The sequence below is a fragment of the Carassius gibelio genome, chromosome A16, assembly GCF_023724105.1.
Source record: "Carassius gibelio isolate Cgi1373 ecotype wild population from Czech Republic chromosome A16, carGib1.2-hapl.c, whole genome shotgun sequence".
In the NCBI taxonomy this organism is placed as follows: domain Eukaryota; kingdom Metazoa; phylum Chordata; class Actinopteri; order Cypriniformes; family Cyprinidae; genus Carassius; species Carassius gibelio.
The window spans coordinates 12,681,854-12,702,283 of NC_068386.1; the positions used below are offsets into that span (position 1 = coordinate 12,681,854).

Consider the following 20,430-nt stretch of genomic DNA (forward strand, 5'->3'; position numbering starts at 1 on the left):
GAAAGGGAATAGGCAATGTTTTGGCCCTATTTTAAATTAAACTGTAAATATATTACAGAGATGTTAGGCTCAATCTATGCAAGAACATCCATTTTATTGTTTTCAATTTAGATTTGAACAAGTGTTTGCCATCTAACTAAACCTCAGAACACATATAAAACAAGCTGAAAGATGATCATTTCTGTAGCTATAAATAACAATGATCTTTGATTTTGTGTTTTATTTGCAATAATTCATCTTGCGAAATCGACTGTGATATCAACGGAATCCAACCGTCTGGCACGTTTTCATTACTTCCGGGTGAACAGGATGTTTTGATTATCTGCAGGCTAATGTGTGTATTAAATTCCAGGTTATGTTTGTAAAAAGTCAGTGAAGGCAAATGTCTGTCCCTTCCGATCCGGGAATATCAAAGGCAAAGGATTTAAATCCAGCGACGCTCTCGACGGGTAAATCTGTGACAGCGGCGGCGTTAGTCGCTCAGGCCCGGGGTAAGAAACGAGCCGTCAGTCCCGCGACTCCCGCAACCGCGCAGCCACATAACAACAGCGGTAAAAAGAAAAAAACACAACCTGCATCCTCAGCTACTCAAGCTCAGGTAAAGAATCAACTATATCCTCTCTACGTCACAGGTCTACGTTTTACATTCCTTGGTTTATTACATAACGAAATGTTTCTCATTGATGGTGCTACATTTGTCACAGGTTGCCCCAGTGGAGTCGACTTCTGAGGGAAAACCTGTGGGAGCTGTTTATCTAGAAACCTCTCCCAAATGTCTTCCTTTTAAGGACCCCAAATTTGTGGTAAGATTGTTTCAGAGTAAAGATAGAAAAAAAAAATCTCTGTTGCAGTTAAATTGATTCAGAAGTTCTTGCTGCTTCACTAGCACTCAGGTATCGGTGGAGCAGCAGCAGGGAAGAAGAATCGGACGTGGAAGAATCTGAAGCAGATTTTAGCAGCGGAGAAAGCACTGCCCTGGAAAATCTCTGATCCTAACTGTGAGTCTGACTTACAAAAGTCATAAAACATGTATTAATCAGACTAGTATTGTCAAAGAAGTTATATAAGGCATATAATTATTGCCCAACCTTTCAGTTACATGGATGTGTTTATATCTTAAAAGTCATGTCAGAGTGTAATTGTTGATTTATGTTGACAATATTTAAATCCCAATTGTCTTTTTTTCTGTCAGACTGCAGCATAGATGCACTTCCATCTATGAAACCTGCTAAAAAGTACTCTGACATCTCAGGTCTTCCGGTGAGTCTGTTGTAAAAAAAAAAAAAAATTAATAATGTACAAGAAAATTCTGACTCTTCATTTCTGGAACCTCTCCTGAATATGTTTGTATCTGTGTCCTAGGCAAACTACACTGACCCTCAAACTAAACTGCGTTTTGCATCGACGGAAGAGTTTTCCTACATCCGTCAATTGCCAACAGACGTGGTGACCGGATACCTGACTCTCCGTAAAGCCACCTGCATTGTGCCCTAATGGAGTACCCCCCAAAACACACATGTACTTGCTGACTGAACACAGAATGCTATATGATCTAAAGGACTAATATACTTGCATCAGAACAATTTGGGTTTCTTGTGAATGTTTATGGTTGCTTTCATTGTGAATTGACAGTTTAAACCAATGTAAGACCGAGTGACAATTTTTCCCAATAGATTTTCAGTAGATTGTTTTCAGTGAACTACTTGTATCGTTATGATGTATATTTAGTAAAATTAAACTTGATATCACCTCTATTTGTGATCTATGTGTGTTTGTGTATATAAACCAAAAACAAAGAAAAGCTCAGTATTGCTTTTTATTCTGCTCTCATCCACCAGCATCAGGAGGTATTTACAGTGATGCATTGAAGGAAGAACCAACAAACCCAAAATTTCTTACACATTCTTTTAAGAGAGTCTCAACTTTTTCAACTTTTTTTTTTTAAGTTTCTCCCTGAAGTTACATTAACACAGGACTGTAAACTAAACACCTGTAAAAAAAAAAAATATATATATATATATATATATATATATATGGAACAACACTGTCTTATTTGGAGCCCAGTTGGCTTCATTTGTTCTTAAGTATATTATGCCTTACATGATGTCTCTAATCTCCAAGCCCAAACATAAACATTACAGTCAAACAACAGAGAAGTTTGCCTTATCATATGATTTCACCAGGCCTGGTCTTATTAAAATAAGAATATAATTTAAATGGCTTCAGTACTTCAGTAATGTCTGAGAGTCATCTCACCACTGGCGTGATCAAATCCTTAACAACTGTTAGAATGGTAGGATAAGACTGAAAAACCATCACAGGCAAAAGTGACAAAAGGTATGTAAGCAAGGCAAGTTTATTTATATAGCACATTTCGTACACAATGTTAATTCAAAGTGCTTAACATAAACTAAGTAAAATAGTCATGAAGAAAAATAATACAAAAGTAAAAACAAGCAATTTTTAAACTTTGGAAATGATTTAAAAATTGACTTATTTAAAATTAATTTAAAACAGTTACAAATAGAAAATGATTTTACATAAAATACAGTGCAATCGGTGCGGACATTGCACAGTGCTCATTCAATAAATGCACAGCTTAACAGATGAGTAAATGTTTTAGCACATCTGATCTCTTCTGGAAACTGATTCCAACTGCCGTCAGCATAGTAACTAAAGGCAGACTCCCCTTGTTTTGTGTGAACCCTTGGTATTTATAACTCAGTCGATCCTAATGATCTGAGTGGTCTGTTAGGTTTATATTCAGTGAACATATCTGCAATATATTTTGGTCCTGGGTCATTGAGTGATTTATAGGCGAGTAAAAGTACTTTAAAATCAATCCTAAATGTAACTGGGAGCCAGTGTAAGGACCTGAGGACTGGTGTGATATGCTCAGATTTTCTTGGTCTAGTCAGAATCCTAGCAGCAGCGTTCTGGATGAGCTGCAGCTTTCTAATGTTCTTTTTGGGAAGTCCCGTGAGGAGCCCATTACAATAGTCCACCCTGCTGGTGATAAAGGCAAGAACAAGTTTCTCCAAGTCTTGACTGGAAATAAAACATCTAATTCTTGCAATGTTTTTTAGATGATTGTATTCTGATTTAGTTACTGCTTTGACATGACTACTGAAACTAAGGTCTGTTTCCAGAATCACACCAAGATTTCTGACTTGATTTTTAGTTGTTTGACTCCTAGAGTCAAGGTATGCTTTTACCTTGAAAACGTCATCTTTGTTTAAAAAAAAATGCAATAACTTCAGTTTTTTCCTTGTTTAACTGAAGAAAGTTCTGGCACATCCAACTATTAATTTCACCAATACATTGGCAGAGGAAGTCAATGGGGCTGTAGTCATTTGGAGATAAGGCTAGGTAAATTATCTGACTAAGTGGGTGCACATACAGGCTAAACAAGAGCGGTGGAAGAATTGAGCCTTGTGGGACTCCGCATGTCATGGACATCCACTTAGACTTCTGCTCTCCTATACTCAGATAATAAACTCTTCCAAGTATGACCTGAACCATTTGACTACTGTCCCAGAAAGCCCGACCCAGTTTTCCAGTCTCTGTAGAAGTATGTTATAATCTAATGTGTCAAACGCATCACTGAGATCTAGTTATACCAGCACTGATATTTTACCAGAATCAGAATTTAAGCGAGTATCATTTATTATCTTAATAAGTAGAAGTGAGGCATTCACCACTTCATCTGTCTGACCTCTGCATTGCTCAACAGTGGCAAAAAAGAGAATGAGTGTTGTTTAAGTTATTGTTTATAAGGTCTGAGAAGAAATTCTGTCTACCTGTGACATTAAAAGCATGAAGGCTGTCTTTATAAATGCTATAGTGAATTTCAAGTTTCATCTTCCGCCACATCCGCTTGGCTTTTCTGCATTGTCTTTTCATAGTTTGAACTGCTGTTGACCTTCTCCAAACTGATTTCTGTCTGTTTGTTGGAGCTATATCATCAATAACATTCTTAACTTTTGAGTTAAAGGAATCAAGGAGAATATCAAGAGTCTCCAGAAATGCTTGGTGTTAAAGATATAGCCTCCATAAATAGTACACTTGTGTTCTTGTTTATGCATCTCCTTCTGACAGAGACAGATCTAGATTCAGTGGTAGCAGAGATCAATATATCAAATAAAGTACAGAAGTGATAAGATAGTGCTATGTCCTTAATAACAATGGATGAAATGTTTAGACCCCTACTGAAGATTAAATCTAGAGTGTGTCCACCTTTGTGTGTGGGTCCATGAAACATGCTGAATCAGGTCAAAAGTGTTTAGAACCATTATAATTTATTTTGTAGTTTTGTTTTTGCATTATCTATTTGAATATTAAAATCCCTTGCAATAGCAAAAGAGTCAAACTCTGAGGACATCATTGATAATATTTCTGTGACCTCTTCAACAAAGGCTGGAGAGTATTTTGGAGGCCTGTAAAAAATGATAAACAGAATGCTTGGAGCACCTTTCAGCACAATCCCTAGATATTCAAAAGACAAGTACTGACCAAATGACACTTGCTTGCATTAGTGTCCTGAAGATGAGGACAGAGCTGAAGACAGACTTGTTAAAAGGAAGGCTCTGGAGATGCTATTAACATACAATAATCAGTATTATAACTGAGTGAAAGATTACATATAGCTAAAGAATTAGATTCCTTTGAGTATGAGTACTTTGAGCTAATTCAGTTAAAGGCCGAATGATATTGGGCTCAAAAACGATTATATTGATCTTTAATATTAAGGCAGATGTAATGTTACTAGCGCGTCATACAAAACTGTTTTTCTGTTGTTACAACTACTGTAGCTGGTAATATCTTCAGAGGGACAGATCCATCAAAAGAATAAAACAATGGAAAGACTCTCTCTTTGAAGGAGGTTGTTATTGTGCGTAGAAGTGTATTATTTACAAGATCACAGAATGAGAGTTTTCCTCTGTCCCAGTCCAGCTCCACTCTCACCCTCTGAAGCTTTTCTTTAACTGGAACTGGTCTGTTTGGTTTCTGTGGGGATTGTGAGAAATATTTACCATCTTCATACCACATGCACCAGACATTGGTTTTGAAGAAAACGTCTCCTTTCCTTTGGTTCGATTCTGTGGTTACTCCAATAACCCACTCTGAATTGTCTCCAACCTCCACGTCCCAGAAGTGTGTTCCTGAGTCAAAGCCCTCTGAACCCAGAACACAGGAATATTCATCGAATCTCTCTGGATTATCCGGAACTTGTTGCCACTTTTCACTGCTTGTCAGACTGGTCAGATCATCAGAGAGGATCAGATAAGTATTAGCAGTGTTTGGGTCCAGAGTCACAGGAGCTGATGAGAGATACAAACAACAGGTGCTTTTATTCTGATTCTAATTTAAATAGTATGAGTGAATGAGTGAATACACTATCATTAATAAACACTTTGTCTTATTTCTAACATAGTTTCTTGGACTTTGCTCTGTGTTATGGAAAGACCCCTTGCTTTATTCATCTTTGACTTTAAATATGAGGGTCAAGTTTGGGGGTGAATGTTTTTCCTTCATATCTGCATATGTTTAATCTGCAATATCTTAGACTCACAGTTTTGAACAAGTTGCTGCATCTTCTTCCAGACTCTGAAGGTCAGGTTTCTCAGATGATCTGCCACATTAATCAAAGCTCCAGAAAGCATCTGTGGATCTTGCTGTGAACTTTGGGCTCTGGAATAACATTCACTAGTCAGAACTGCATTCAGTTTGAGTTCACAATCAACAACACAAGTGACACAACGGCTCACTTACCTTTCCATTGTGGCATTAAAGCTCTAAAAAATAAACAGTACAAAACAATTTAGTATCTCATTGATTTATAATTATACAATTTATATATATATATATATATACACATTCATGAATCATGTCAAAATAGCTTCTCAATACAGGTTTATAGTAAGTTTTGTGCACAAGAAGAAATGGAAATCAGTTCTCACGTGTAGAAATGAGACGTCACTTCGATTCATCTTCTCCTCTATGTCTTTTATTGTGTCTGATAGAGCTGAGATCTGTCTGTTCATATCCTCAAGCTTCTCCTTCATCGTCTGACTCTTCTGCTCTTCCTCCTTCCTCAGTGCAGTGATTGAAGCTTCTTCTTCATCTTGCAGAAACTGATGAAGCTTCATAAACTCCTCTCTAATCTGCCGTTCTGTGAGCTCAGCTTGAGTCTGAAAAAATATGCATTCCCATATAACAAATTACAAATACATGATATGTTCGGTGTTGAAAATATTGATGATTTGACTCTGCATCCTCACCTTGATGTGCCGGACTGTTGTATCACACTCGCCTTTATTTTTCTCTGCATGTTCAAGCTTCTCTTGTAAGGACTTCAGCGCTGTATTAAGCTGCTCCTTGAATTTAACAAAGTGAAAATCTGTGAAAGTGCATTTTCTGGGAGAACCAATTGTATAAATAATTGTAACCAATTATGTTTTTATTATTTCTAGGAGACAAGAGAAAAATGTCCTACTTTGTAAGCTGGAACAGCCTCATTGACTGGGCTGAATTTGTGATTAGAGTGTTTTTCTGAGTCTCTGCACACAATACACACAAGCTGTTTATGATCCAAGCAGAAGAGTTTGAATTTCTCATTGTGGACATTGCAGACCTCCTCAGACCCCGAAGCACTTTCTGCTGTGAATGACTCGCATAAGTTCTTTAACACCAGATTACATGGAGGCTCGTCTCTTGAGGATCTTCTCCTGCAGATGGGACAGTCCTGAATATCCCTGTCTCTCCAGAACTTTTGAAGACACTCTTTACAGATACTGTGACTACATGACAGAAGAACAGGAGTCTTAAAGATGTCAAAGCACACTGGACAATTAAGATCTTCTACAGATACTATCTTCACAGAAGCCATTCTCAGCTTTTGAATAAAACCAATGATCTTGATCTTTGTTTCACTTTCTCTTCTTCGGTTTAAAAAACCCCCAAAAACATCAGAATCTGTGGTCTTGCTGTCTGTCCTTAGAAATTCGCGCTTCAAAAATCCTTTTTTATTTTTGTTTTTATTTGTCTAAGAAATGTTCAGTCTGTGCACCGCTGAGAAAAATAAAATGGATCGCATCTTGGCCGTTCTAAAGGGCGGAACAGACCATGCGCTAGTATGCACATTGCACCTTTTTCTTCAATGCGGAAGTAAGTCTACAGGTGACACTTCCGGTTCATTAGCCGCTCTAGGTAAATAACGAGGAAAATAACAACGTGCAGTAATTGCAAAAACTGTTTGCAATTCAAACCAGTATGCTCATAATTTAGATAATACATTTGAATAAAATGATAAGATATGATTTCCCCCTTCATTTCGGGTATCTCTCTTTTTTATGTTTTGTAAATATGAGCTACAACAAAAACTGTAGCTACCAAATAATAACTCACAATCCCCTGCAGATATATGTGTATTCTTATATGTGAAAAAAAAACAAGAAAATCAAATCACACTAAATAAACCTTTTAAGTCTAACAAGATCAGACAAAGGACAGATTGGTCACATTCTAGAGACCCACGTGACTTCATATGTAAGTGACTCGTTTCTCCAGAACAAACTTTTTATATGATCTTTCTGTACTGTCATATATGTGATGTATCTCTAATGTCCAAACACAAATTTGATTGTAATATGAAATATGCCCTATATAGTGAAATGTCTTGATATAACTGAAATGGGAGCATCAATAACATGTTTGTTTTATAATAGAGACAATGATAGATCCAGAAAGGCCAAAAAAAAAAAAGATTGGTGTTTGGTTAGAAATCAACTTTATAGGACCACACAGGTTGAGCTGTACTAAACAGTTCAGCATCTCACATCATGTTCATTCTCTGATGTCCTTTCATACATTTTTATCTTTGTAAGTTTTATCTGCTTGTGGATGCATATGGCTGCTTCCATTGTGAATTTGAAATGTATTGCCTCAAAATAAAGTGAAATGACCCCCTTTACACTTATAGACTTTCGATAAACTGTTTCAAAAGAACAATCTTCATTCTTATGCTGTATGTCTGACGTAATATTATTTATAATTGGTAATTTGTATACTTAAGTACACTGTAGCCCCGATAGCTCATACATAGGTTTTATTTTTCTGCCATCTACCGGCATCTCAAGGTATTACAGTGGTACATTGAGAAAACAAACCTGCATTGTACAGTACAGGTAAATAAATGATAGAAAATAGAACTAAGTCTCACAGCCTCTAGATAAAGGGTTGATAATTACAGATATAGGGTCCAACCCTGCTACTGTCCTGCAGACTTCAGTTCCAACACACCTCTCTGTAATTATCAAGTAGCCCTGAACACCTTCTTTAGCTGGATCAGATGTGTTTGAATCTGTAGGATGGTAGCAGGGTTGGGGACCTCTGGTCTACCTGCTAGTTGGTCTCCTCAAGGATGACTGTGTTTCAGTCTGATATCTGTAATTCCCAGCTTTCCTCCTTCTTGAAGGTTTATGTTCATCCATATGAGCACAGTATGTTGAATCTTCATCTTAACTTCAGGGTCATTTTCAGAACAGGTCACCTTTTAAAAATGGAACCATTTAGGCCCCAGCGAGGATCGAACTCGCGACCCCTGGTTTACAAGACCAGTGCTCTAACCACTGAGCTATGGAGCCTCTCCTGATGTCTGTCACCCATCTATGTGTTATAAAGGGTTCATTTTAAGTTAGCATAACAAAGACACAGAGATGCAGGCAGCCTGAGATGTCTTAACGGATGTCAAAGCTAAGGGTGGCTCTAGAAGTTGTTGGGGCCTTTTAATTGTTGTAACATAGTATCCTTGCACATAGATGACTATTTTAACATTTAAGAAAACATGGATCTTCAACTGTTTTATTCGGACATGATCTTATTTCTGCATTTACTTTCTAGCCCACATAAATCACAGACAAATCAGAAATAAAGAGTGGATCAACATAGAATTATCAGTAAATATGTATCATTATTTTTTAAACATTATTTATAAATATTTCTGAAACACCATCATTTTCCTTTTCTAGATTATATATTTGATTCATTAATATATATTTTTGTTCGTCATCATGTAGATGATCTTGTGTTACACATTTTTTCTGTTGTTACATGCACATTAGCTGGTAACATCCTCAGAGAGGAATTTACATCATGACTGTAAAACAATGGGAAGACTCTCTCTGTGAGGGTAGTTGTCAGTGTGTGTGGATCACAGAATTGATCGCTTTCTGGGGATTGTAAGAAATATTAATCATCTCTGTATATACACTCCAGACATTGAGGTTAAAGAAAGCTGTTATCCTCCTTTGGTTTCTCTCAAACCTCCACATCCCAGACCCATGTTCTTCTTCTGGAAGGATTTGTAATAGGGTGGAGTTAAAAAACCATCATACTAGACCAGGGCCATCCTTAGCCGACAAGGTCTTAATGATGACCTTATACTATACTGTACTATAGACCTTATACTAAATAACTTTGTCATTGTCAGTTTTTGCAATTACTTTGTACTTTGTAACTATGTCACTATGTCTATCAATCATTATTATGTATTAGTAGACTGCTTGATATCTGTTCAAACATTATTTTGATGGTCCCTCAACAGGCATTCAACTGATTATAAGCAACTTTGCAGGTACATTTCAACTAAACCTAACACTAAACCTAACCTAACTGTCTAGTAGTACTGTGGTTGGTTTGAGTTCCTGTGTGTGTGGAGCTGAGAACTGACTGCTAATGGCTTTAGTTTAAAGTATATCCCCGTAAATAGGACAGTATATACTAAATAGAAATAGGACTCGCAACCGAAATTAATAATTTCTTTATTTGAATTTCTCTTGAAAGCACCTGGTTGGAGCAGCTCACAACATTGCTGATGAATAAAGCATCTGATTTCATTGTATGATGTTGGTCTGGCTGTTATTTGGTCTCTTCAAGAATGACTGTATTTCTCATGCCAACAAGAGCCTGTGAGGAGGAACAGGACCTGGTCTAAAGACATGCATGTCCCAGTTTTCCTTCTTCTGTGAAGGTTCATGTTCTTCTAGATGAGCACATTATGTCATGTGGTGTTTAGTCCTCATCAGCTCTAATCCAGGGTCATTTTCAGAACAGGTCACTTTTCAAAAAGGTTTCTGATCAGGCCCCAGCGAGAATTGAACTTGCGACCCCTGGTTTACAAGACCAGTGCTCTAACCACTGAGCTATGGAGCCTCACCTGATGTTTGTCACTCATGTACGTGACATAAACATATCATCTTGAGTTAGCATAACAAAGACACACCTAAAGGAGTTGGCAGGCAGCCTGAGTTCACAATCAACGACACAAGTAACATGATGGCTCACTTACCTTTCCATGATGACTTTAAATCCTGGAAAATAAACAAAACAATTTAAGTATATTTTCAAACAATTAATATTTGCTTAAAAATAGTATTAAAGGAGATTCCTTAAACTGGGGAAAGTTTGACTGTGCTGGTAGGTAAGTTGTTTTGAATACAAGAAAACAGTTCTCACATTTAATAACATGCTACTAGTCTTCATCTTCTCCTCTATGTTTTTTAATGTGTCTGATGGAGCTGAGATCTGTCTGTTCATCTTCTCAAGCTTCTCCTTCATCGTCTGACTCTTCTGCTCTTCCTCCTTCCTCAGTGCAGTAATTGAAGCTTCTTCTTCATCTTGCAGAAACTGATGAAGCTTCATAAACTCCTCTCTAATCTGCCGTTCTGTGAGCTCAGCCTGATTTTAAACATAAAAATAAATAATAACTGAACTAAATCACCTCAGCATTTACACATTTCTGATGAAGATATTTGACGTTTCCTCTCTGTAAATGACTCTCATATGTTTTTAACACCAAGTTAGGAAAATAAACCTGCATTGTGCAGTACAGGTAAATGATAGAAAATAGAACATAGAAATAAGTCTCACGTCCTCTAGATAAAGGAATCATTTCTTTAAATATATTTTTTTTCTATCGAAAGCCCCTGGTTGGAGCAGCTCACAATGTTGCTGGTAAAGTTTCTGAATTTATTTTACTGATGTTGGTCTCATCAAGGATGACTGTTTTTCACAACATGAGCCTGATATTTGCAATTCAAAGCTCTCCTTCTTGAAGGTTTATGTTTATCCATATGAGCACAGTATGTTGCATCTTCATCTTAACTTCAGGGTCATTTTCAGAACAGGTCAGCTTTTAAAATTGTATCATTTAGGCCCAAGCGAAGATTGAACTCGCAACCCCTGGTTTACAAGACCAGTGCTCTAACCACTGAGCTACGGAGCCTCACCTGATGCTTGTCACTCACCTAAAGGAGTTTACAGGCAGCCTGAGATGTCTTGACATGCTTCAATCAATGGATCGGGGAAAAGGTCAGATCTTAGGGTGTGAAGCTCTTGGGGAAGTGGCTCTAGTAGTTGGTGGAGCCTTTACTTGTTGTAATACAGAATCACTGCACATGCATATTATATTTACATGAGAAATTTACACAGAATGAGAGTTTTCCTCTGTCCCAGTTCAGCTCCATTCTCACCCTCTGAAGCTTTTCTTTAACTGGAACTGGTCTGTTTGGTTTCTCTGGGCCTTGTGAGATATATTTACCATCTTCATACCACATGCACAAGACATAAGTGTAAAAGAAAGCTGTTCCCTTCCTTTGGATTGATTCTGTGGTTACTCCGATAATCCAATATGAATAGTCTCCAACCTCCACATCCCAGAAGTGTGTTCCTGAGTTAAAGCCCTCTGAATCCAGAACACAGGAATATGGATGAAACCTCCCTGGATTATTATAGGAACCAGTTGCTGTGTCTTGCTATGTCTCAGACCGGTCAGATCATCAGACAGAATCAGACGTGTACTAGCAGTGTTCACTGTTCCAGAGTCACAGGTCAAAGAGAGATACAAACAACAGGGTTACTAATGGTGTCTAAAGTACTATAGTATAGTCTACTCATTGGGCCTGGGGAGAAGGGGGCCCACTTCTCGTAAAACTACCCCATAGGTCTTAGTCATGACTCTGTGTAGTCACATTGTCTGTAACACACTCTTATATGTGAACCAAAAACAATACTGTAGCTCCTGATAGCTCATACATAGGTTTTATTTTGCTGCAACCGGCATCTCAAGGTATTACAGTGTACATTAAGAAAATAAACCTGCACTGTACAGTACAGTACAGTACAGGTAAATGATAGAAAATAGAAATAAGTCTCAGACCCTCTATGAATAATTTCTTTAATTTTTATTATTTCTCTTGAAATCCCCTGGTTTGAGCAGCTCACAGTGTTGCTGGTAAAGTCTCTGATTTTATTTTACTGATGATGGTCTCTTCAAGGATGACTGTTTTCACAACATGAGCCTGATATCTGCAATTCAAAGCTCTCCTTCTTGAAGGTTTATGCTAGGGATCCTCAAATCTGGCCAATGAGATCCACTTTCCTGCAGAGTTTAGCTCTAACCCTAACCCTAAACAAACCTGAGCAGGTTAATCAGTGTCTTCAGGTTCATTAGAAAATCACAGGTAGAGGAGTTGGATCAAGGTTGGAGCAAAACTCTGCAGTGCACTGGACCTCCAGGACAAGATTTGATGAATTCTGGTTTATGTTCATCCATATGAGCACAGTATGTTGCATCTTCATCTTAACTTCCAGGTCATTTCCAGAACAGAACACATTTTAAAATTGCATCACTTAGGCCCCAGCAAGGATTGAATTCACAACTCCAGGTTTACAAGACCAGTGCTTTAACCACTGAGCTATGGGGCTTAAAGCTAAGGGTGGCTCTAGAAGTTAGTGAGACATTCTAATTGTTGTAACATAGAATCCTTGCACATATTTGACTATTTTAACATGTAAGAAAACATGGATATCCATCAACTGTTTTATTCGGACATGATCTTATTTCTGCATTTACTTTCTAGCCCACATAAATCACAGACAAAAGATCAGAAATAAAGAGTTGATCAGAATAGAATTATCAGTAAATATTTATCATCCTATTTCTGAAACACCATCAGACATTTTTCTAGAATTATTGTGTTATTTTCTAGCTTATATATTTGATTCATTAATATATATTTTTGTTCGTCATCATGTAGATGATCTTGTGTTACACAGTTTTTCTGTTGTTACATCCACTTTAGTTGTTAATTTACATCATGACTGTAAAACAATGGAAAGACTCTCTCTGTGAGGGTAGTTGTCAGTGTGTGTAGATCACAAAATGATCGATATTTTTGGGGTTTATGGAGATTGTAAGAAATCGCAGAGAACTGACTGCTGATGGATTTTGTTTACTAGTATATTACAGTATATAGGACAGTATATACTAAATAGAAATAGGACTCACACCCGAAAGGAATAATTTCTTTAATTAGTTAATCATTTATTTCTCTTGAAAGCCCCTGCTTGGAGCAGCTCGCAACATTGCTGATAAATAAATCATCTGATTTTATTGTATGATGTTGGTCTGCCTGTTATTTGGTCTCTTCAAGAATGACTGTATTTCTCATGCCAACAAGAGCCTGTGAGGAGGAACAGGACCTGGTCTAAAGACATGCATGTGCCAGTTTTCCTTCTTCTGTGAAGGTTCATGTTCATCCAGATGAGCACATTATGTCATTATTAGTTATTCATTAGTCCTCATCAGCTCCAATCCATGGTCATTTTCAGAACAGGTCACTTTTCAAAAGGTTTCTGATCAGGCCCCAGCGAGAATTGAACTCGCGACCCCTGGTTTACAAGACCAGTGCTCTAACCACTGAGCTATGGAGCCTCACCTGGTATCTGTCACTCATGTACGTCACATAAACATATCATCTTGAGTTAGCAAAACAAAGACACACCTAAAGGAGTTGGCAGGCAGCCTGAGTTCACAATCAACGACACAAGTAACATGATGGCTCACTTACCTTTCCATGATGACTTTAAATCCTGGAAAATAAACAAAACAATTTAAGTATATTTTCAAACAATTAATATTTGCTTAAAAATAGTATTAAAGGAGATTCCTTAAACTGGGGAAAGTTTGACTGTGCTGGTAGGTAAGTTATTTTGAATACAAGAAAACAGTTCTCACATTTAGAAATAACATGCTACTAGTCTTCATCTTCTCCTCTATGTCTTTTATTGTGTCTGATGGAGCTGAGATCTGTCTGTTCATATCCTCAAGCTTCTCCTTTATCGTCTGACTCTTCTGCTCTTCCTCCTTCCTCAGTGCAGTGATTGAAGCTTCTTCTTCATCTTGTAGAAACGTAATCTGCCGTTCTGTGAGCTTAGCCTGAGTTTAAACATAAAAATAAAAAATAACTGAACTAAATCACCTCAGCATTTACACATTTCTGTCCATGATCAGTCGTGTTGAAATTCTAAATACTCACCTTGATGTGCTGAGCTGTTTTATAGCACTCTTTTTAAACTTCTTTTGTGTGTTAAAGTTTCTCTTGTATGGTCTCTAGTGATGAATTGAGTTTCTCCTAGAAAGTTTAAATGTTAAAATCAACGAAACTCCAGTTTCTATTTTTGAAATAATATAGCAATTAAGGATGAAGGGGACATGAAATGGGAGTAATGTTTCTTACCTTGTATGAAGAAACTGCTTCATTAATGAGGCAGAATCTGTGATTGGAGTGTTTTTCTTAATCTCTGTACACAATACACACAAGCAATTTGTCTTGGTGTCAGGGGCTTCCAGTACAGAAAGTACAAACATAATGCAGACATGCATAAAGGTAATTAAAACTTGAATAATAAAGAGAACAGACAATAAATTATAAACAACAATATAGTAATATAGGTTGTTTTGGTGCTCAGAGCGCTTTAGCGCCAGCCAAAGTTAATAAATAAATAAATAAATGAAATGAAAATAAATTTATGTGGGAAAATGCAATAGTTTTTTTTTTGTAGATTAATTTATACATTTGTTTGTATTTATTTACACATTTGTTTGTTTATATTTATATATTTATTTACGTATGTATTTATTTGTTGTTTCTTTGGCATTCCTATAATTATACCCGGAAAAGGAAAGGTTAAGCGCAGCCACACCTCTGATGACGTAGAAGCTCTGTGAGTGGACCAATCATCTTGTCCGGTGGGAGTGGAGGTGAACCAGGCTCGCAGGACTGCATATGAACTAATGTTGCCTGACCAAACATCGACCACAAACTCAGTCAGCCACTAATATCCCCAGGTAAGAATATCTATCTTTTGTTAGGTTGTATTGAGTTGCGCTTGCAGTTCATGCGACGGTAGTGTGGAATAAATTCCATACAGCATATTTAAGATGCATTAGCATTTGATATTTGTCCACTGTGTTACAGTAACGCAGTCATGCAGTGCAAACGCGTGTGCTAGTTAAACTTTTTTCTTCGCTTTAAATATAGAGACATTTATTCGATTATTTTTCTCTGCGATGATTTCTACTGAATTATGTTGTCAAGCCTAAATGTAAACAAAATGGTAACTAAGTAGCGACTATGTATGCTGGATGATGTGAAAGGGGCGTAGTACTTTTCCCTTTTTTGCAGCTGTCGTTTTATTGTGAAGTTGTAACTTAAAATCGTTCTAACTTTTGATACATCGGTTGTTTGGCATGGTCCAAGAAACGCGCCTGTTTTGTGTTGGCTCCTTGATATGAACTGCACGGAATGACAGAGCGCGTGCAGCCGCGAGCTGTTTTTAGAGTACTCACCTTTTAACCCTCTATTTGCAAAAGGGTGTTCATTTTTTGTGACCCTCTTATTGAGGACAACCCCCCTAGCAACAGTTCGTTACTCGACAAGTTTCCATTGGATAAAACATACCTTAAACATACATATATTACTTTTTTTTTTTATTAATAATGTAAATTATTTACTTTATCACAAGAAAATAAAAGGAACTTTTGTGTTGTTGTTTAGACGTCAATAAGATGAGGACAGATAACAGCACTAGAGGCACCAAAAGACAATTTGGGTTGGGCAAAGAAACTTGAAGGACAGGGAATAATTGCAATGTACATTGGATTGCGAAAGGTTTGCTTTATGTAATGGGTAAATGTTAAAGGGCCAGTAATAGGCCAGTGGGACAGTCAGTGCGTCCAATGCCAAAAATGTGGCAGCACCATAAATAGCCTTGGGACACTATCCTATCCTGAATGGGAATGCTTTTCCATGCCTTGGTCTTAGTCTTGACTTAGTCAATGAGAGTAATCTTCTGATGACTTCAAATGACTGTAGTTTATACATTTTATGTTACTTTTACATAAAGACTCAATAATCTGATAAGCAATCATGGTGTCAAACGTATTTTAATTGTAACCCTGACTACTGATTTACTTTGATAGTTCTGTGTGAAATATAGGTTTTGATTAATTTTTCTAATTGAGCTATGGTTTTCCTGCAGGAGGGTAAGGTCAAATGATCATGGCTGCTACCTCCCAGGTGTTCAGGGTCATCCACGGTAGGAGGTTTGGTCGGATCCTGGTGCCAGCCATGACATTCCAAAACTGCAGCCAGTCTCCTCATCCATGCATCAATGCAACTCAGCCACACAGCTTTGAACAAAGACGGCAGCACCAGGTGCGTGGGTACAGGACCTCACCTGCATGGCACACCTACTACTTGACCCCACCTCAGGTTAACAGCATTCTAAAAGCTAATGAGTACAGCTTCAAAGTTCCTGAGTTTGATGGCAAGCACCTCAGTTCGGTCATGGGCTTTGACAGCAACCAGTTACCAGCAAATGTACCCATTGAAGATCGCCGAAGTGCAGCAACGTGCTTGCAGACCCATGGCATGCTTTATGGCGTATTTGATGGCCACGCAGGCTGCGCTTGTGCTCAGGCAGTCAGCGAGCGGCTCTTCTATTACATTGCCGTTACATTACTGCCACACGAGAAGTTGGTGGAGCTGGAGAACGCGGTGGAGAGCGGACGACCTATTCACCCGATTTTGCAGTGGCACAAGCATCCCAATGACTACTTCAGCAAGGAAGCTTCACGCCTCTACTTCTCCAGTTTGCGCACATACTGGCAGGAACTTCTGGACCTTAGCGTTCCTGGGGAGCAGCTGAGTGTTGCTGAAGCTCTTGTGAGTGCCTTTAAAAGGTTGGACAATGACATATCCCTTGAAGCGCAGGTTGGTGACCCAAATGCATTCTTGCACTATTGGGTGCTTCGTGTTGCATTCTCAGGCGCTACTGCATGCGTTGCACACATTGATGGGAATGAGCTGCATGTTGCCAACACAGGAGATAGCCGTGCAGTCCTGGGTGTACAAGAACCTGATGGCTCTTTTTCTGCCCTCACGCTTTCCAATGACCACAATGCACAGAATGAATCTGAGGTGAAGCGTCTGCAGTCAGAGCACCCCCTTTCTGAGTCCAAGACTGTGGTGAAGCAGGATCGCCTGTTGGGGTTACTCATGCCGTTTCGTGCCTTTGGAGACGTCAAATTCAAGTGGAGCATCGAGCTGCAGCGGTGTGTCCTTGAGTCTGGACCAGACCAGCTCCATGAGAATGAGCATGCTAAGTTCATCCCACCCAACTACCACACACCACCCTACCTTACAGCAGAGCCAGAGGTGACGCGACACCGTCTTCGTCCACAGGATCGTTTCCTGGTGCTGGGCTCGGATGGACTGTGGGAAACACTACACAGGCAGGAGGTGGTGAGGATTGTGGGTGAACATCTCACCGGAGTGCACCAGCAGCAACCGGTCAGTGTTGGCGGCTATAAGGTGACCTTGGGTCAGATGCAGGGATTGTTGAAGGAGAGGAAGGCTCGCATCTCCTCCACCGAGGATCAGAATGCGGCTACGCATCTGATTCGGCACGCAGTGGGGAATAATGAGTTTGGAATGGTGGACCATGAGAGGTTGTCGAAGACGTTAAGCTTGCCAGAGGAATTAGCCCGCATGTATAGGGATGATATCACAATCATTATAGTGCAGTTTAACCCACACGTCATTGGTGGACAGTAGAAGTGGACACACGACTCCTTCCACAAGCTCTGTTACATACATCATCATTTCTAATCTTCCAGACAATCTCAAACTGCATTATAAGTAATATTAGCACAGCAAAATGTTACCTACACCAGTGGAATGTATTACTATAAGTGTATTTTTATGTAAAATTTTATTTAGACATATTCATGGCAGCTGCCTTTTGAAAGGAATATTAATATTCAGTAGGTGAGCAGTGTTGATTTCTAGTGATATATGCGGAACGAAGCCAAACGGGAAAAATATTATGCTGAGCTCACCGCTGGCCTACTATCACAATTAAACCCTCAAAATGCAACACACAACCATAAATAAAGATGGGAAATTTACCAATGTAGGATCAGCAGATTTTAAACTTCGGAGAGACTTTATATAGTGCTTGTATTGTGCCAAAATTAGCTTTTACGTTGTATGCTTTTCATTTTTGAATGAATGAAAAAGGAAACTGAAAGAGGTCATTTAAAAAGGTGAGTGAGGAAGAATGAGAATAGGAAGCAAAATCGCTTCAGATATGTACTTTTAAGTTGCTCTGTAACTGAGATATGTTGAATGAAAAGTTACCTTAAAGGAATAATTTTTAAAATTGAAATTCTGTCATTTACTCACCCTCATGTAATTCCAAACCTGTATGCTTTACTGTGTTCAGAAGCAAGATATTTTTAAATATGTCTCAGTGAGGGGTCCAGTCTTATTTTGGACCTCACTGGCTTTCATTATATGGACAAAAACAGTTGCTCGTAATGACTTTTTGTGTCCTACAGGTTTAGAATGACATAAGGGTAAGTAAATGATAACAGACTTTTCACTTTTTAATTCTGCCTTTAATTATTTATTTAGGTTCTAATGAACCAAATTAGTTTCTAATGTCCGTAGCCAGCACCATGAAAGCAGCAGTGAAGTGTGTAGTTGCAAAATATGTTATTTTAATACCATTTGTATTATATCTTTATTTGACTGATAAGTTGTTCTTTTTGTACAGCATGCCTTTGGTTTGCTTAAACAAATGATCATCTAGTTACTGTAAAAGTCCTGATAAATTGGTCTGCTTTGTTTTGCCTGTACATGGAGTCAGAAGTTGGGCATTTGAAGGTTTAAAAACAATTTTTTTTGATGGTTACTTTCATATCATTCTTTCTTTTCTCATATATATCCCTTCTGACAGTGACACAACAAACCTGAAATGCTAACACTTCTTATAAGATGCAAACACACCTGTATGATTACACTACAGAGGAGAATTGTGGAGCTGAAAAAATTTGCTTTGTAAATTGTGTTTCCAAAGTAATTCATTTGGTTTCCAAGTATTTTTTCAAGTGATTACCGGCCACAGAGTGGAGATTACTTGAGTTCAATGTCTTTTCCTGAGGGTTATTGGACAAGGTTAAAACCATAACTCTCTGATTGTACTTTGTTGCCTGTTTTCAGTATGTTCTCATCTCTTGCACAAGAACACAGCTGATTACCACATGAAATGTTTTGAATGATAGTCAATCAGCAAACAGTGTTAAAAGTAATACTGTAATCAAGTTATTATAGGCTTGCTGAAATGTGAATACAGACTGCTTTATATTGGGAAAGCAATTGCCTAAAGGTGGGGTAAGTGATTTCTGGTAGCCAATGTTGATATTTCAAATCACCAAAACAAACACGCCCCTACCCCAAAAGGGTCTTGCCCCTATTTTAATAGCTCCGCCCCACACATAGACCGAGGTTATGATGTCATCAACTAGTAAAGTGTGTTTTGGTAGTACTGTGTGTTTTAAAAGCATATATTCTGTGGAACAAAGCAAAACCAATGTTACCTATCGAGAAGAAACAAAGCAACTTCAGCGTCCAATGGCAGGCCTTCGCACTCCTTGAGTTCTCTCTGGTACTGGAAACTGATGCGATATTTACGTGGATCCTACTTCTTGCCTTATGTTGTACTTCAGATGGTTGTCTCTTGGTTATATATATATATATATATATATATATATATATATATTTTTTTTTTTTTTAATCTACCATCTCTATCTTTCGTTGTCGCTCTGCTCAGCTAATGTCTGTTCTGTGCACTGAGCGCTTTCTCCTTTGCATCATGGGTAGACACACCCATTACTGCTGATTGGCTACAAGTTTGTTTTGATACTCGGCCCTACTCCGTTTTCTAAAGCATTTTTTAAAAAATTCATACCCCACCTTTAATACTTGAAGGAAATGTATGCTGCAGGATGTTAAATTTGAAATGAGTATATTTAAAAATGTTCTGCAGCATGTCACAAATGTATTTAACAATAAAAAGTTAATGTTGTTTTAATAAAAATGTAACTAAGTAAATATTGTCCAATTCTTGTACTTTGCTTAAATGAATGCATTAAGACTAAAGTTTTCAGTTTCTAAACTGAGCAATCCAGTCTAGCGGATCTTAACAGATCAAGGTGACTTTTGCTGCCAGAAGCTACATTTC

At 38.0% G+C, this 20,430-nt stretch overlaps 3 protein-coding genes and 4 non-coding genes across 7 annotated transcripts; 2 read left to right on the forward strand and 5 right to left on the reverse strand.

Moving 5' to 3' along the window:
• Positions 1 to 280: 280 nt before the first annotated feature.
• Positions 281 to 1,754, forward strand: LOC128030660 (INO80 complex subunit C). The gene is made up of 5 exons (XM_052618464.1): positions 281 to 598; positions 705 to 803; positions 887 to 998; positions 1,193 to 1,260; positions 1,363 to 1,754. Exons 1-5 carry the CDS (start codon positions 383 to 385, stop codon positions 1,492 to 1,494), a joined length of 627 nt encoding a protein of 208 aa, XP_052474424.1. The 5' UTR covers positions 281 to 382; the 3' UTR covers positions 1,495 to 1,754.
• A 314-nt stretch (positions 1,755 to 2,068) lies between these two features.
• On the reverse strand, positions 2,069 to 7,130 carry trim35-29 (tripartite motif containing 35-29). Its single transcript, XM_052618443.1, has 6 exons — positions 6,497 to 7,130; positions 6,282 to 6,377; positions 5,961 to 6,191; positions 5,773 to 5,795; positions 5,573 to 5,691; positions 2,069 to 5,321 (listed from the first exon to the last, which is right to left on the reverse strand). Exons 1-6 carry the CDS (start codon positions 6,887 to 6,889, stop codon positions 4,765 to 4,767), a joined length of 1,419 nt encoding a protein of 472 aa, XP_052474403.1. The 5' UTR covers positions 6,890 to 7,130; the 3' UTR covers positions 2,069 to 4,764.
• A 1,442-nt stretch (positions 7,131 to 8,572) lies between these two features.
• Positions 8,573 to 8,645, reverse strand: trnat-ugu (transfer RNA threonine (anticodon UGU)). The gene has a single exon. It is a non-coding gene; the product is annotated as a tRNA-Thr (tRNA).
• Positions 8,646 to 10,139: 1,494 nt separating this feature from the next.
• Positions 10,140 to 10,212, reverse strand: trnat-ugu (transfer RNA threonine (anticodon UGU)). Its single transcript has one exon. It is a non-coding gene; the product is annotated as a tRNA-Thr (tRNA).
• A 999-nt stretch (positions 10,213 to 11,211) lies between these two features.
• trnat-ugu (transfer RNA threonine (anticodon UGU)) lies at positions 11,212 to 11,284 on the reverse strand. The gene has a single exon. It is a non-coding gene; the product is annotated as a tRNA-Thr (tRNA).
• A 2,417-nt stretch (positions 11,285 to 13,701) lies between these two features.
• On the reverse strand, positions 13,702 to 13,774 carry trnat-ugu (transfer RNA threonine (anticodon UGU)). Its single transcript has one exon. It is a non-coding gene; the product is annotated as a tRNA-Thr (tRNA).
• Positions 13,775 to 15,041: 1,267 nt separating this feature from the next.
• On the forward strand, positions 15,042 to 20,300 carry LOC128030640 (pyruvate dehydrogenase [acetyl-transferring]-phosphatase 1, mitochondrial). Its single transcript, XM_052618437.1, has 2 exons — positions 15,042 to 15,190; positions 16,384 to 20,300. Exon 2 carries the CDS (start codon positions 16,398 to 16,400, stop codon positions 17,958 to 17,960), a length of 1,563 nt encoding a protein of 520 aa, XP_052474397.1. The 5' UTR covers positions 15,042 to 15,190; positions 16,384 to 16,397; the 3' UTR covers positions 17,961 to 20,300.
• Positions 20,301 to 20,430: the final 130 nt, after the last annotated feature.

Coding starts and splice junctions, on each gene's coding strand:
- LOC128030660 (XM_052618464.1), top strand. CDS start 383: ATGTCTGTCCCTTCCGATCCGGGAATATCAAAGGCAAAGGATTTAAAT. Junction 999..1,192: donor GAAAATCTCTGATCCTAACT/GTGAGTCTGACT, acceptor TTTTTCTGTCAG/ACTGCAGCATAGATGCACTT. Junction 1,261..1,362: donor CTGACATCTCAGGTCTTCCG/GTGAGTCTGTTG, acceptor TCTGTGTCCTAG/GCAAACTACACTGACCCTCA.
- trim35-29 (XM_052618443.1), bottom strand. CDS start 6,889: ATGGCTTCTGTGAAGATAGTATCTGTAGAAGATCTTAATTGTCCAGTG. Junction 6,192..6,281: donor CAACAGTCCGGCACATCAAG/GTGAGGATGCAG, acceptor ATATTTTTTCAG/ACTCAAGCTGAGCTCACAGA. Junction 5,692..5,772: donor TTTAATGCCACAATGGAAAG/GTAAGTGAGCCG, acceptor ATGTTATTCCAG/AGCCCAAAGTTCACAGCAAG.
- LOC128030640 (XM_052618437.1), top strand. CDS start 16,398: ATGATCATGGCTGCTACCTCCCAGGTGTTCAGGGTCATCCACGGTAGG.